We start from the raw sequence: 15,508 nt of genomic DNA on the forward strand, positions 1-15,508 counted from the left end.
ACAAAACCTAACTGAGAGCACAGGGCACAAGTGGCACGACACGAGTGTGGCCCCACAGGCACAAACAACGGAAGGCTGCCAGGGGAGCTGTGCCCATCCACACCCTGGAAACACATCCCACGCATCCTGCTTTTGCGAGAAAGCAACGCTGTCTCCTCTCCCTCACCGAGGCATGGGCTCCTTGCTTTGCATCACGCTTTGCTTCCAGCTCCCCTTGGGCACCAGGGCCTCGGATGCCTGTCGGCACAAGTGATGAGTGATGGTGCCAAGGGAGAGAACGGGCACAGGCAAACAACTTCAAATGGGAGGAACTCCCACCACAGCGACACTTTCTGCTCCAACACAGCATCTGAGACAGGCATCCTGGTACCGCATCAGACGTTCCCCTGGAGCCTGGATTGCCCGTGGCTTTAATCAGTATGCTAATAAAGACTCCATGGCTGTGGTAGGGCATGCAGACACTGGAGGAAGGGAAGGAGGGAAATCGTCCCTTGTTTTACTTCCCTAAGGACTTCAACCTAATGGAAAGATTCAGCATCACCCTGTTGTGTTTCTGCCACACCCCAGACACACTTCTTCCCTTTTGTTTCGCTTTAGGATGGCAGCTTTAGCCACCACACCCACACTCATCCCACCTTTTTGGCTCACCATTGGTTAAGAACGGTTGTTTTGAGCATTAATCAATTTTCCAAGTCCCTGGGAGATGAACCAATAAAGGGGGAAGGTGATTCTCAGCAGTTTCCTTTCTCCCCCAGCCCCCTTTCCAAACAGTTTATTTTTAATTGGTACTGGATTATTTTCTGCAACCGTTACTAAGGAAACCTCTGTTACTATAGCAACTGTGTATGTTAAGTCAGTAGCCCTATATCTATTAAAATGCAGTATATACACACGCCGTGTGTGTGTGGTGGGGTTGCTCAATATCAACACACCCACACAGACAAAGCCAGGGTCTGCACAGAGCAGTGCTGCTGAGATGCAAGCACTCCTCAGTGCTCTTCCCACATCGTGGCACCTCCAGGAGATGAGAACAAGGAGGATGGGCACAGAGTAATTCTGAGCCCGGTGTTTGGGGCAACAGACCTGCAGACCTTGTACGTGACAGATGTATTTCACCGAAACAGCAAGGGCTTGTTCCCAGACCATAATCACACAAATTCTCACTGTGCAGAAACAGCACAGACCGCCCCAGGTCATCCAAGGACCCTTAGATGGCCCCTGTGCAGCTCTCCCCACTTCCATTCAACCTTTGGGAAGAGGTCTTCTTTTGTGGGGGCGAGAGTGATGAGGAAGTAATCGTATTAACTCTGGCAAAAACGAGATCTTAAATTCCACGTGCGCACCTCAGCTCTCCAAGCCATCCCTGGCAGCCGCTGCAGCCAGCAGTCAGGAGTTTGCCCACAAATTGCACTGAGTCCCCCAGATACTGATGAGATGATCACTTCTGCTGCTGCTGCCAGTCCAGCCAGCCCTGGCAGGGAATTGCAGGTTTTCCCTTTGCTGGCCTGCACACACTTGCAGAGGTTCGCAACACCGTGCGCGAAGTTTCCTCTAGATTAGAGGTATCAGTGATATGTAATGACACCCCTGCCAATGCACTTTTCACCAAACATGACTTATTTTCCTAACTCAGGCACACCACGAAAAATGCAAGTTTAAGTTTTGTTTCCCTCCCTCAAAATCAGAGAGGACGTTCTCAGCCTTTTCCGATCTGTGAACGCCAAATGCTTCCAGATCCAGGTGCTGGCTCCTGCATAGTGTATACGCACTCACCTCTTCTTCATTACCTTTTGCAGATCCTATAGGAATAATTCACAGCTTTTACAGACCACAGGCTGAAAACTACTATGTTGGAAGCACTGTGGCACACAGGTTTACCTTGGGGCAGCTTCGCCTTTGGGCTGTTGGCTGGTTTGCTTGCTCGTGCAGGGGAGAGATCCTCTGCCCGCAGTCTGGTTAAGACATGAGAAGCTTTGTGGTGCAACCCGCACTTCTGCTCTCCCACAGGAACGACCATCAGCCACCATTCACAGACATGCAAATTAATCCAAAAGGCTCAATTTGCATTTGGTAAAAATTATTTAAAAGGGGGGAAAAAATAATCCTGAAGTTAGTGGTCCAGGGTGATGAGAACAGTCCAGTACAACGCCAGGAGTCCATCTCTCCCCATTCTGGTGATAACTCTACTCCAGTCTCTCTATGCGCTGTGCAGGTTGCCAGGTCATGTTTAAAGATGCTGCCATGACATGGAAATGATTGTAGTTGCTGGTACCTGAGTGAGATTGCAAGAAGTCTGACACCCCAGGCACTGAGCCAGCTAAACCTCACCCACCTGACATGGGGGAAACTCCCTTTCCTGGCTTGAGGATTTGCCTGGGCAGAGAGCCAGTAAAGGGCTTGGCCTTCAAAAATGGAGTTGATCCAGGCTGCCCCAGGGGCTGGGGTTTCGGTGTGCCACGGCAGGGCTGCTCCAGCTCTCTGTCAAGCAGCAGAGGCGGTGGGGACAGCGGTGTGAACAGGCAGGGTTACGCGGCGTTTTCTGCTGTGCTGTCAAGAGGCTGATGTTCTCTTAACAGCCTCCCAAACATCTGCTTAGTGAGGGAAACAGGTGCGTGTGTCTAGGTGAAGTTATCGTGCATATCATCTGCAAACCGTAATCCTGTTGCCACAGTGTCTCCTGGCTCCCTGGAGAGTGCCAGTAAAGAGGATATCGTACCTTGATGTGCTGTAATTGGCCCTGCGTACGCTATTAAGGCTTTCAATTTACACCGGCAACAAGTCATGGTTACAACCCTCTTAGTTTCTCTAAGCCAGGGTTTCCCAGCCCCCGTGAAGCCACGGAAAATGTGTGAGGAACACGTGTAGGTGCCGAACCCTGCAGTGGTGCTCAGGCAGGGTCCCAGCAGGCAGCACCAGGACAGGAGCTCTCTGAGGGCATCCTAAAGCAACTGCTGGAGGAGCTTGAGGAGGTTCAATGGGTGATGACTCCAGAGCCTGATCAGGACGTGGGGGATGGCTGTTACGTGTTTGTTGGGGTGGAGAGGCTGGCAAAGATGTTTGGTGTCCACAGCAAGCCCATACACTTACTTAGACACCTCACCTCACAGACAGCCCTCCAGCACCCCAGTCCCCTTGCACTAATTCCCAGGCTGAGAAAAACGTCCTCACTCACAGACACCCTTTGTGTCAGGATGCCTGTGGCATCTTCTGGTCCTCAAAGTTTGCACCTCTGGCTAGGGGGCCAGGTCAGTCACACCTTACAACCACAGCAGGCTATGACATAGATGGGTCCTCTACAAGCTGATATTTAGTAGGGGTTTTCCACACACCATCAAGCAGGCAATCATTCTCCTCCAGCTGAGCATGTGGTAAGCACAGTTATACAAATATTTGGGGGGAGGGAAAGCAGTCATCAGAGGAGGAGGACAGAGACAGCGATGTGATTCACAGCAGCTTTTCTGCTGACTTGCTGCCATACTGAAGCCACTTGGCTCCCTCCCCTCTGTTTCCTAATCATCAAGCTGGGGTTGCAACACTTACCTTTAGCAAAGCAGTTTGCAACCTGTACCTAAAAATGCTGTGATGAAAAGATGCCCCATCTCAGACTCCTTACATCATCTTGCCTTGTAGGCAGCAAGAAAATAAAACAGTAGGAGTTTACTTCCCACCTGGGAGCCACTATTACCAAATCCTGAGAATGGCAACGTTTAATTGCAGCTGAAGATACCGTTCCCCCAAAAGAGCCCCATACAAAACCCCAGGATGCTGCCCTGCAGGGAAGGAGGAGGGGGGGCAGTCAGGGGAGGAGTGAGCTCCACATGAGGCAGCAGGTAACAGAGGGAGTGGGCAGGAGGATGGCCACCACCAGCCCACAGAGCCACCAGGGAGCCCTGTCACCACAGTGGGGAGGCAGTGTTCCACTTTGGAGGCTGCTGCCCTCTGGGGAGAGCTCCTCCAGAAGACACTCTCGCCTGGAGAGAACTGATGAAGTGTTGGCAAAAAGTTTTCCTGGGGAACATCCTACTTTTAAAAGCCTCCATTGGGATTTCACGGTGCTGAGGTGTGTGTGCAGGGGGGAGCAGAAACGAGGCCAACCCAACCTGAACCCAGCCCTGGTTTAACACCATGCACTGGGTTTAGCAGGCAGATCAGGAGAGACTCCTTTCCAGGAGCACAGCCCCAAGGTGACTTCCTGCAAGGAACCCATCTCTCCCCAGCACCCTCGGTGTACAACCCTGAAGGGCACTGGCCAGGCTTTTGGCTCAAACTCAGCCACCCCTCCAGCCTGTGATCACAACCCAGAGGTGCCTCATCGTTTCCCTCACCATGGCCCAGAAAGCACTCGGTGTCAGAATTCCCCTCTGGGGGATGTTTGCCTGGGATTCAAGAGACCAGTGTGCAGGTCACTGCCACAGGCTTAGACATGTACTAATGCTCAGCCCTCTGCCAGCTCTTCTCCCTTCCATAAAGCACGGCTGAAGAGCCTCCTCCACCTCTGCAGACACTGCAAGGGCTCCTGCATCAATGACTGTGGGGAACTGGGGCAATGGGAGTCAAGCAAGCACACACCAGCCCTCTGACTCAGCACGGTGAGAACTGGGTGACTCACGTTTGTTAGGTTATTTGAAAGCAAACCAGTGTTCAAAAGGGAAAGATGTGCAAGCCCTTTCAGAGAAGAGGCATCAGAGAAAAGGCATTTGCAGAAGGGAAGAAGACAAGGCACTCCTCGGAGGACTGTGCTCATTAGGCTTAACCGCAGCACAGAAGGAATCACAGCAAAGACAAAGACGTCCAGCACCAGGGCAACCTCCCCAGAGATGGCAGGAACATGGCAGCACAGCTCCTGACTCTCGCTATTCTCTTTTAACAGAACACAATTCCTCCTGAAACTGGATTAGTGGGATTGCAAATTGCATTAGCCAACCTGGGAGGCTGCTGGTGCAACAGGAGCAGGAGAAAGGGAAATAGCATTAGACTTTGCCTGCCATTATTACTGCCATTATTAACTTGTCACTTTACTGTAGTGTTCCTATAACAAAGAATTATTGCCTGCAAACAGGCTGACATGATTGAATTACTGGGAGAGCAGCTCCATGGGAAGGAAAGACAACATTAACCCTTTCCCGAGGAAGACTCAGCTGCTGCCCCCTCCCAAGCAAGCAGACAAAAGAGGCTTTGACTTTGAACACCACCAAGTGACCTGCATTTCAATATGTTCAGCAAGCTGCTGCAAGGCCCACAGCCCAGCAGGCAGCCCAGACATCCCCCAGTCTCCCAGCCTGTTGCTGCAGCAAGACCAGCTGGGTACTTAAACAGCTGTGCGTGTCCATGCTGACCATCACCCGCCCAACATCCAGCTCCAGGCACAGGCACGGGCTCTGAAGGACACTGCACTACTGCAGCTTGGGAAGCACAGCTTGGTGCACTCAAAATGCTGCCACAGGGAGCTGTGGCAAAGCAGAACAGGCATCTCCCCTCAAACCCTGTGGTGGGACCCACTTGCTCATCCGTACCCCTGCCAGCTTCAGCCCCACAGAAGGTGAGCACTGCAAGCAGCCTGATGCCCTCCCCCTCCCCAAAATCAGCACAGTCAGCCTGCAGAGCCACCAAACACAGAGGCAGTGGGTCAAATCCATCGCTGCACGCCTCATGCCGTGGCACAAAGACTGCAGGCAGTGACAAGGACATCTGCTCAGCTAGGGAACAGCCTGGGATTACCAGCCATGCCATGCCTGAGCCTATGGAGCAGCCAGCAAACTAGCAGGTAACCAAGTGAGGCCTTGGGGAGGAATGCATATGTGACCCAGAAAGTCTCTTTAAAGCCCAGAAGCCATACATCTGTCAGCATGTACAGAAAAGGCCGTGTGTGTAGCTGCAAGGAGGGAGAAAGCTGGGAAACCCACAGCCTCCCAGGTCCAGCCATGGATAAGCCAGAGACCACCAGCTGGGATGTGCCACTGGCCTGGAAAAAGCAAGACCTTCCCCAAGAAACTGAAACCACATCTCTGTAAAGGACAGCAAGAAACAAATATACCCCAAAGCAAAATGCCCCGCAAACCTAAAACCAGAAACCCTCCTGCAAAACCCTAAAAGGCACATAAAAGTTCTGCACAAGAGAGAAGAGGGGAGGGAGGAATAAAAGATTCCCAGCGTGAGTTGTGCCTGCTGTCAGAAAACAATATACGGCTCGCTGATCACTTGTAAATTAAAATATGGAGATAGGATCACTGGAAGATAAATTCAGTACCAAGCTACAGCCACTGAGGATAAAGAAAGAAAAAAATAACATACCAACATGTTTAATCAACTCCTTGTCAGAAAGATTTCAAACAAAGGAGCACTCCCTCAATTAGGGAAAAAAAAGTAATTAAATGTACCCAAAGAGCAAGTTGTAACACACACACACAGCAGCACCACACACCAACTCCCATGCCTTCTGGAGGCTTGGATTTCCTAACAGGGTGTCACAAAAACACTCGACAATTTTGTGTAGGCGCACGCCAAGAGTACAACTGCACTACTGCTGAAAGGCTGACTGCTGGGCAGGGAGGGATGAGCTGCTGAGGGCGGTGTGAAATGTCATTTTCTTGCCATGCAGAGAGCAAGCTCTCCAGACGGACCTCAGGCAGGATCGGGAGATCTTTCGGATGCCTCCTGCACCGGCCCTGCCAGCCCCGGGTTGTCAGCGCTGCCCTCCGTGCAAAGAGAAAGTCCTCTGAGAAGGACCCAGCTGAATCCACCCAAGCACTGCCTCACTCCACTCACCTTCAACTACTCCTTTCCACTGGGCCAGTTTTCTGCAGGTTTACTAAACTGAGCTGGCACACAGTGGGATTGATGCTGGCACAAGGAATGGGACAGGACCCTGCAGCCAGCAGCACACATGAGGGATGAGGATCACCTCCTCCTGTGCAACCAAGGGATACATCAGCTCCACCTGCACCCTGAATGCTCATGGTGCTGCTGCCTCCATAACTGGCAAATTTGACTGCTGTGCAGAAGAACAGTCGAGTGAGACAAGCCATCTGTTGCTTAACAAATTGTCTTGAACGTCTTAAGAACCAAGGAAGTATTTCAGCAGGATGGGCTACAGATCCCTGCTTCTCTGTTACATGCAACTATAGGAATTTTCTTTACCAGCATCCCAAATGCCTATTTAAGAAAGTAAGATGGCCCTGAGAGACAGCTTTTATGTATACATGTTAAAATAAAACACCCTGAGCCATAGGGTCAGCATATTTGGGGCCTGCCATTTCGCTGTAAGGAAGCAGATCTCAGGTTCAGCAAACCCAGGAATTCAGTCTTCGACCAATGTCAGAACAAGCAGAAATACCAAAATAATCGGCCCCTTATGACTCAAAGTTCTGAAAAAGCATATATATCCATATATTCTGCCGACACAGCGGTATTAATCTCCCAAGGTAAAATCACCATGGGAAGAAATGGCCCACCTTGTGAACACCAGTGGGGCAGATGGGGGAAGGAGAACAGTGGTCAACACTGTGCTGGAAACCCACTCATCACCAGTGCTCCCTGTCCCCCAAGGGCTGCCCCTGCTGACCATGCTTTTCAAGTCTTCAAGGACGTGAGGGATGATGTACAAAGCTTTAGAGCTGGACACCACCTAAGTACTGTTCACTGCAGAGTATTTTAGTCCAAGGAAAGCAAATAGAGAATCGATGAGAGGCTAAAGTGTGTGGAGAGAAGCTGTTCAAGACAACATCAAAGAAGCTGCGTGTGCACAGACTGCAAACAGGCTGACACCGTGGTTTTGTATATGCATGCTGCAAACGGGAGAGGAAAACCGCTCAGGAGATATCAAAGACAGAAGCAGAGAGTGCTTTGAAATGGAAGGGAAAATATTGGTCCTGAAAAAGTAACCATGAAGAGAGTTAAATTGAACAGAGCAGCATATTCTGAACATGGTCCAAGCCTCCTGGCCTTGTCAGTCTTGTTGGGGGCTGAAAAGCAAGACTGCCTGCAGTAAGATCAGTGGGCACACACAGAGTACACCGAGTCAGGTTAGGGTCCCACCAGGTGCAAGGATGCCTTCCCACACTCTTGTGAAATGCATCCAAGATGCTTCATACATTAAAAGTTCAACTTCTCAGGTCACGGCCTTGGGTGTATTTTTCAGGCTGAAGCCCCAAGGGAAACCCTGAATGTAACCAACTGCAATCAGCTCAACACTCTTGGCTCTGACAGAAACATTTAACAGGCAAACCTGCAGAGGAGCCACGTATCACTGCTCCCAGATGGAAAACCAAAGGCAGGGGATGGTAAATCATAGCTCTGACCCCACAAGGCCAGTGTCACCATCCCCAGTACAGGTCAGGAATGCAGCAGCACATCCAGCACCAGCCCCCTCCCCTGCAGCTTGCACTGATGGACTCCTTTTGATGTGGCACCTTTTCTGTGGGGTCAAGATGGCATTTTCTCTGGGTACTTCAGCTCTGCTGACATCAGTGCTGACACCATCCTCACACGGGTCAGTCACCCACAGGCAAACCCCACAGTGGCAGTGAGAAGAGGAGGTTCTCAGGTGTGTGTGACAGTGATGGTACATGGGGGAGGTGGGGATGTCTGGAGCAGGGTGTGATGGCCAAGTGTGGAGAAACAGCACCCCAAGGTGCTGGCCTGGGATAAGTAACTGTGCCAAGGAGATGACAGCAAATCTAAGTGGGAAATCTGTCCCGGAGGGCCTGGCAAGTGTGGGGACAGAGCTCCTCAGAGCAAATGGGCAGGGGTAGGAGACTACCAGGGGTATGAGGTGGAAGAATCAAACCCACCTCTGCTACCTGGAAAAGAAAATGGGCTCCAACTGGGTCACTAATTCAGGTCCATGCAAGGGGACAGCCCTGGGTCATGCAACACTGCGCCCCTACATTTTATGTGTTCAGTGTGCTGGAAGCTGACAGAAAAGGCAGAACAGCAGGTCTGACCCCACTGTCAGTGAAGGGAAAGGAACAAATCCCTGAGGACACTGGGAAGAGGAGACTGCTCTGCACCACAGTCCCAGCTGCTGATGAACAGCCTCATCTCTCCTGAGTACTTCTCAGACTCCTTCATCACTCAAGCAGGAGCACAACTATTTGCCAGATGGAGCAGGCGGCTGTAAAGCAGGGAAGCAGTGCTATTCTACAGAGCAAAACCACTCTGGGATCAAGCAAGCAGCAAACTTAAGTTTCCAGACTTCATTTCTGTAAGGAAGTTTCCAGCTCATTAACTTTCCTTGTTTAACTTTATTGCTGGATGCTGCCAGAAGCAAGAAGTGTCAGGTTTTTAAGAAGGCACTTTGTGGCCCTTGAAAACACTTGTTTGAGCCTCCACTCTGGAGTCTGGTCAGTACCCCACTGGCCACTCATCCTAGAAAAGGCATCTTTCACATCTATCCATCAGAGGATTCCTCACACACAGATATTACTAAGAAATGAAACAGAAGAGAGGCAATAATGGTAATACCTGATTTCCATTCGTTAGAAAAAGCCTCTCCTTATACTCCACAAGTGTCTTGGTAATTGTTTGAAAATCGAGACTCCTCTCCCAGCATTAAGTGTGCCATAAAGCAGTCTCCTTGTCCAGTTCTCCTCTGCCTTGTCTCCTCCTTTTCCTCCCAGCATCCCCATTCTGCACAGTCACAACCAGCCCCTGCTTGGTTGCTCACTCTTGGAAGACCAAGAAGAGTCTTCTTGGTCTTCAGAGAGAAGGAAGGGTGCGATACTGAACAGTCTCTCTGGCTGCCAGGGATGGGCTCGGAGGAAGAGGTAAGGGTCCTCCACTCTCTGCTTGTTAGGTTTCTGTGGCCATTGCTAGCTCAGCACAGCCAGCCCCTGCTGTTTCTTGTGGACAGCAGGAGAGTGGCAGAGCACTCTGCACTCACCTGAGCGCAGAGTTTCAGAGGAAGCACAGCTCTGGCTCACTCCACCCTCAAAGCAAGGTTCAGGCAGAAGCCACCTCCACCTTCTCCCAGGCCAGCTTGACGAGCCTCTGCCCTCCCCCTTCATGATGTTTTCAACTTGACAGCTCCTAATAAACCAAACTTTAAGAAGCGGCCCCTGGAGAGCCCCTGGAAGCTAATTAATGCTCTAATGAAGAGCATGACTGCCTTCTTTGCTTGATGGCTCCCAGGTCAATCAATCTGCTGTAGACAGGCTTGCAAAAAAACAGCGAGGAGCCCAGCACCCCTGGCGTCTGCTCAGTTATCATCCCCTGCCAATCCCTCCCCATCCCTCCTCCCATGTTCATTACTGTCAAAAACCCAGCAGCAAGAGGACAGATTTATAGAGGTGATTGCAGCTTCTCCCTGTGCACCCGATCCAGGATTAGTCACAGAGGAACTGGATGAGGGACAAGGCAAGGATGGAGGGATGGGAAGATGCATGGGGAGGTGGGTGCACTGAGGTCTGGGCCTGAGGATGAAAGGGAGGAGAAGGTGCTCTGGGGGTGGAGGTGTTGCCACAACCTCCTGCTTGTGCGAAAGCCCTGCTTTTTTACTCTGCTGTTGCCACAGAGACTCCCCAGTGCTCAGACCCCCGTCCCTCTCAAAGTTCTGCCGAGTCATCCCCTCACTTGTGCTGCAGGGAATGGCAAGTGTGTTAATGCACACGAGGACAGTGACAATTTAATACACCAGCACAAATCTGCTGAAGCCTCTCTGCCAAAAGAGAGCCCTACCCAGACACCCTGGCCTGGCCAGATTGCAGCACAGCCCCCGTCGTGCACTGTGCTGCCAGAGACTGTCTGCTGCCCTTGTCTGAGCCCTGCAGACCACAGGGACACGCACTGCTCCCAGACAGCACCTGCTGTCTCAGCCACTCCATCCCGGAAAACCTGGCAGGGAGAAGCAAGATCCGAGGAGGAGATGGGAACAGAGCCCGCCTGACAGCCCTGAGGTCTCCTCTAGACCCACATTCATCTACCTACCACCTTCCTCCCTCAGGCAGGACCCAGACAGAGCCCAAGTGCTGTTTCCCCCCATGCTGCTTGAGGAAGGGGGCAGAGAACAGCGAGGAGAGCTGGCATCCCAGCGTGAGCACTGAGAGCTCAGCCTGAACCCAAGTGATTCCAGGGTCACCTGCATTCAACAGGAACCACCTGTACCTCTGCTTCCCCTAAACCCCAAGAGACCTGTAAGTGCCAGGGAGTCACCACTCCTGTCCCCTCCACAGACAGGACACAGCTATCCTGACGGATCTCTTGCGGATCAGCCTGGTAAAGCCTGCACGGTGGATGCTCTTCTCCACCTGGAAAGAGGCAAGGCAACGTCTCTAGAAGGGAAAATGGTGGTGAACCCTCAGGGGAAAGGGATGGTGGCCTCCACTATCCCTGATGAAAGAACCAGGTTTACAGAGGCAGGCCAGATACCACAGCAGAAGGGGAGCCCCAAACACGAGGATGCAGGAGAGGAGAAATCTCCACCCCTGCACTTAGGGCTCACTCCAAGTTCAACCCGTGCTCCTGTGCATGGTCTCCTGCCAGCTTTGGTTTCGGGAAAGCAGCTGGCATGAACCGAGATGTGCTTTTATTGTTCCTCCCCCCCTGCTGCAACATGAGCTCACCAAGAAAGAAACAACAGGCAGTTTGAGAGATGGAAGTCAGAAGGAAAGCACGGCATTGGAAGGACATCAAACAGCCACAGGCAATCTAGCCAGTCCAGGTCCACAATCACGTCCAACAGACCCTCACACCAGGCTGGATTTCTGCCCCAGCCCACAGAAGTTAAAACCCGGCACTCGCCCTAAAGCAGTGCAGGTGTCTGCCCCTGAAAAGCACACACAAGTTACCTGGGCCTGTGCCCCTACCTGTGCACAACCCTCCCTCTACTTTGCAGCCCAAGGCATGCAGGCTCGTGTGACACTGAGGAGCAGGCCATGAAAGGGAGCTTCAGATGCCACTGCTGCTGCTGGTGAGTTTTCATGACACCTAAATTCTCTATAAGCTCTCACACATACAGCCAGCACTCTTTATAGGGCATTTCCTCGCCATGCCAGTCCTTAGAACAGCTTCATGCCCAAAGGGTCAGGAATGTCACACTCAAAGGCTAAATGTGGCCAGATGTCATGCAAGATACTTGTGCCATCCTGCTTACAGACCTTGTATTCAGAGCTGTGTTAGTGCTGCCATCACCTCCCTTATTCCCTCCCTCCTTCAAGATCTACATGTTTAGTTTCTCACACACTGCTGATTTCTTCCTGGGACCAGGAAAGGACTGGATGTTTCAAGCTGCTGACATTCCCTCAGCGTTACCTGTGGGCCCATTGGTGAAATTACTCTGCACCCACATCAATACACATAGTTTAAAACCAGCACTGCCAACTCTGCAGTTACCACTCAGCATGGATGACATCTAGAAACACTACCCACTGCAAGAGTGCCAGGGAGAGACAGCCTGGGCATTGAAAGGGCAAACCAACATTCCAGGAGAAGCTCCAGCAACCTATTCCTTGAGGATGTGGGATTTCACAGAGCAAGGAGATTAATGAAGCAATCAGGCAGCCACTATTTTACCTTTCTCACCTGAACACACTTTAAAGGCTGACATAAATTGATTGCCATGTCTGCACCTGGAACCTGTCAAATAGAAAGGTCACTCTGACAAACAGGGAGCAGGGATTTTAAGAGGAAACTAGAATCCCAACAATCTGGAAACACACTCTGGCTTCATCTGCCAAAAGACCCCCAGACAAGCCTTCTTTACAGTGTCCCTCAGTGGATCAGTAGTGGAGATAGCTCACCCCAAGCTTACTGGCATATAGGTCAAGGCAGAAACCCAGGGGTAATGGCAAGGGAAAGGAGAAAGCTAGGACCAGGACACCAAATAGCAGCCTGGGGTTATCTCAGATTAAGGTGGATGTACAGGCACAGACAGTGCTCTCAGGTGCTCAGTCGTTCAGGTGTGACCCCTTCTGAAGAAGCCCTGGATACCAATCTGAAAACCAGCACCCCCTTCATCAGCACAGGTTTAACTGTGGGGGCTTCATTCAGAAGTGTCTGAGGAAGGCATCTCCCACATCATCCTGGATCCTCTCCAGAGATTATCCAGGCAAACACCTGGCAGTGACACAACACAACCTTCTGCAGCCTGCAAAACCAGAGAGAACCAGAGCAGACAGTGGTAGGACTGCCAACGTTGCATTCATGTGGAACATCAACCATCCGCTCTCAGGGACTGCCTGGGACACGGAAACAAAACACAGAGAGTGCAACCACAGTGCTGGGAACGCTCTGAAGAGTCCCTCTTCTCTTCCATCCCCACTTGTGAGCCATAAAGCCTCAAACATTATGCAAGGCTCATTGAACTGACAGCTAAGATTTGTGTTGCAGTAGTTTGTTGAGCAGCTGGGAGACAGGGAAAGTAAAAACCATGGAGACCTAGATGACTTGTTCTGTTAAGGCATCACTTGATGGTTACTGCTCCAGTAAAGAAAAACTGGCTGCCAGAGCACAGTTTAAATGTCCTGCTTGCCACCCTGAGCTGTGACACACAGGCTCTCTTCTGGAAGCTGTTATCAAAGATTTCTCTTTCTGTCTTACATAAGGGCTGTGAAGAAGCATATTACTCCAGGGATCATATCCATTCAACACTGTTTCCTAGGGAAATAAGCTAAAATGATGAACATCACCAACTTGACCTTGCAAGCAGTAAAACATGTATTACAAGGCAGGATAATCAAGATAAATGGAGAAGATTAACCTGGAGATGAGGGCGAGAAAGAGAGAGGGAAGAAGGATGATGGCGAGCTCATGAGGTGCCTGCAGCTCACAGCAATCCCTGACTTTTCTAAAGACATGCTAAGGGTTGGGGAAGGTGGAGGAGAGTGTGGAAAGGGATACTGATGGGAAAAACACAAAGCTCAGGCTAGAAGACAGACCCCACCAAGGAGTCCTTCTGCACAGGAACACAAAAGGGAGGACTAACATGGACTAGCAAGGACCTGAGCCAATAGTCTTGAAGGTGTTAAAAGCCTCACTCCAAACATCAACTCCAGCAATAAGGCCAAGACAGCAATAAACTGTTCAGCTCAGTGATGGCCCAGAGCTACCCTGTGACCACATATCCTTGCACTCTTCATGCACAATACAGGCACCACCAAAATACCAGTGACGAGCCCTACACAAGGCACCTCACTCTCTCCACTGGCTGTACAGGGAGCATAAGCACCTTGTAGGTTTTCTGACTCTCCCTGCCACACCAGGTGTTTGTTGCCCAGCTCTTGCACACGCTGTGTGGGCACCCATGGCCCTGGTGACTTATAGCCAAAAGGGCTCAATTTCTGGTGGGGATGAAAGGCAGGCTCTTTGATCACCATCTGCTTTTGAAGGTGCCCCCAGCAGACTGAGAGCTGCAGCACCTCACCTAGGTTGATCTGCCCTGATCAATGGAGGTGGCAACCTGAAAACCACCTCTGTCTCACAAGAACAGTCCAGAGACTGGACTGAGCTTCAGCCACCTCGCTCCCCAGAAGAAAACCCTATAAAGAGCATACAAGAGGCAAGGAGAGGACCCAGTTCCCCAGAGATGGATAAAGGAACTCCAACATATCTGTGGCTGAAGAGCTGGGCAGTTCCACCTGAGCCAACCACAAGTGCGAGACGTCAGTCCTAACTCAGGAGAGACCAAGCCCTGGTATGTGCCCCATCCCCACAACAGCCTCCCCAGCCCTCCTCATGCACTCCCGGCACTCACCTGGCCGCAGGACCCTGATTTCCAGCAGGTTGGAGGTCCTGTCCGCCAGCCTCGTCCAGCTGCTGTTGTAGTTCTTCCTCCAGAGCTCGGCCACGCACTGGTACTTGCCGGCCTCCGTGTCGCTGGCCCGGCTGATGCTCAGGCGCACGTTGTTGGAGGACTCGGCCTTCTCGATGGCGGTGCGGGTGCGGAAACCCGCGTACCTGTCGCCCCACTGCACCCCGCCGTCGCGCGTGAAGGTCACCAGGTCGTGGAACTCGGTGCTGCCCGCCGGCTGGAAACGCCACGTCACCGACACCGGCACCCAGGACGGGTAGTGGGGCTTGATGATGCACTGGAGGTCGAAGGACTCGTTGTAGGTGACGCCGGGGGTGCGGGAGATGGCCGTGACAGCGAAGCCGGCCTCTGCGGGGAGAGAGAAAGGGGCTGTGAGAGACGCCTGCCTGGTGTGGCCCTGCTGTTAGCATGCAAAAGCTACAGCGTGGTCATCCAGCTGAAGGCCTGGAATAATCAGCTGCCCGTGCTTGTGTTGTGTTGGCTTCTCGTGTGCAAGAGCGAAGTGGCATGAAAAGCGGCGGTGAAAACACGCTTAAGTGCCTGTACAGTGGTGACTGCCTGACCAGCAGTGACTGCCTGACCAGCAGTGACTGCCTGCCTGAGCATTGGCTGCAGCATTAGGAGGACTGTGCTCGATTTCTGCCCAGAGCAGTGGGATCCCCCGAGACCCGAGGGCGGCCAGCCAGCCTCTGCAGGCTGCCAAAGCTCCGTACGGAAACGCAGCAGCACCGAGGCAAGGGAGCAGAGCCTGGCAGAGGAATTACC

At 51.9% G+C, this 15,508-nt stretch overlaps 1 protein-coding gene across 2 annotated transcripts in view; it reads right to left on the minus strand.

Moving 5' to 3' along the window:
* Window positions 1-15,508, minus strand: part of IGSF3 (immunoglobulin superfamily member 3) — an 87,139-nt gene that overhangs the window by 11,778 nt on the left and 59,853 nt on the right. For both annotated transcript variants that reach the window (XM_027692593.1, XM_027692592.1), the window contains one exon: window positions 14,687-15,091. In XM_027692593.1, the coding sequence (XP_027548394.1) occupies window positions 14,687-15,091 (405 nt within the window). The remainder of the gene's footprint in view (window positions 1-14,686; window positions 15,092-15,508) is intronic.

Source organism: Neopelma chrysocephalum, unplaced genomic scaffold, assembly GCF_003984885.1.
Source record: "Neopelma chrysocephalum unplaced genomic scaffold, ASM398488v2 Primary Assembly neopelma1_87, whole genome shotgun sequence".
Lineage (NCBI taxonomy): Eukaryota > Metazoa > Chordata > Aves > Passeriformes > Pipridae > Neopelma > Neopelma chrysocephalum.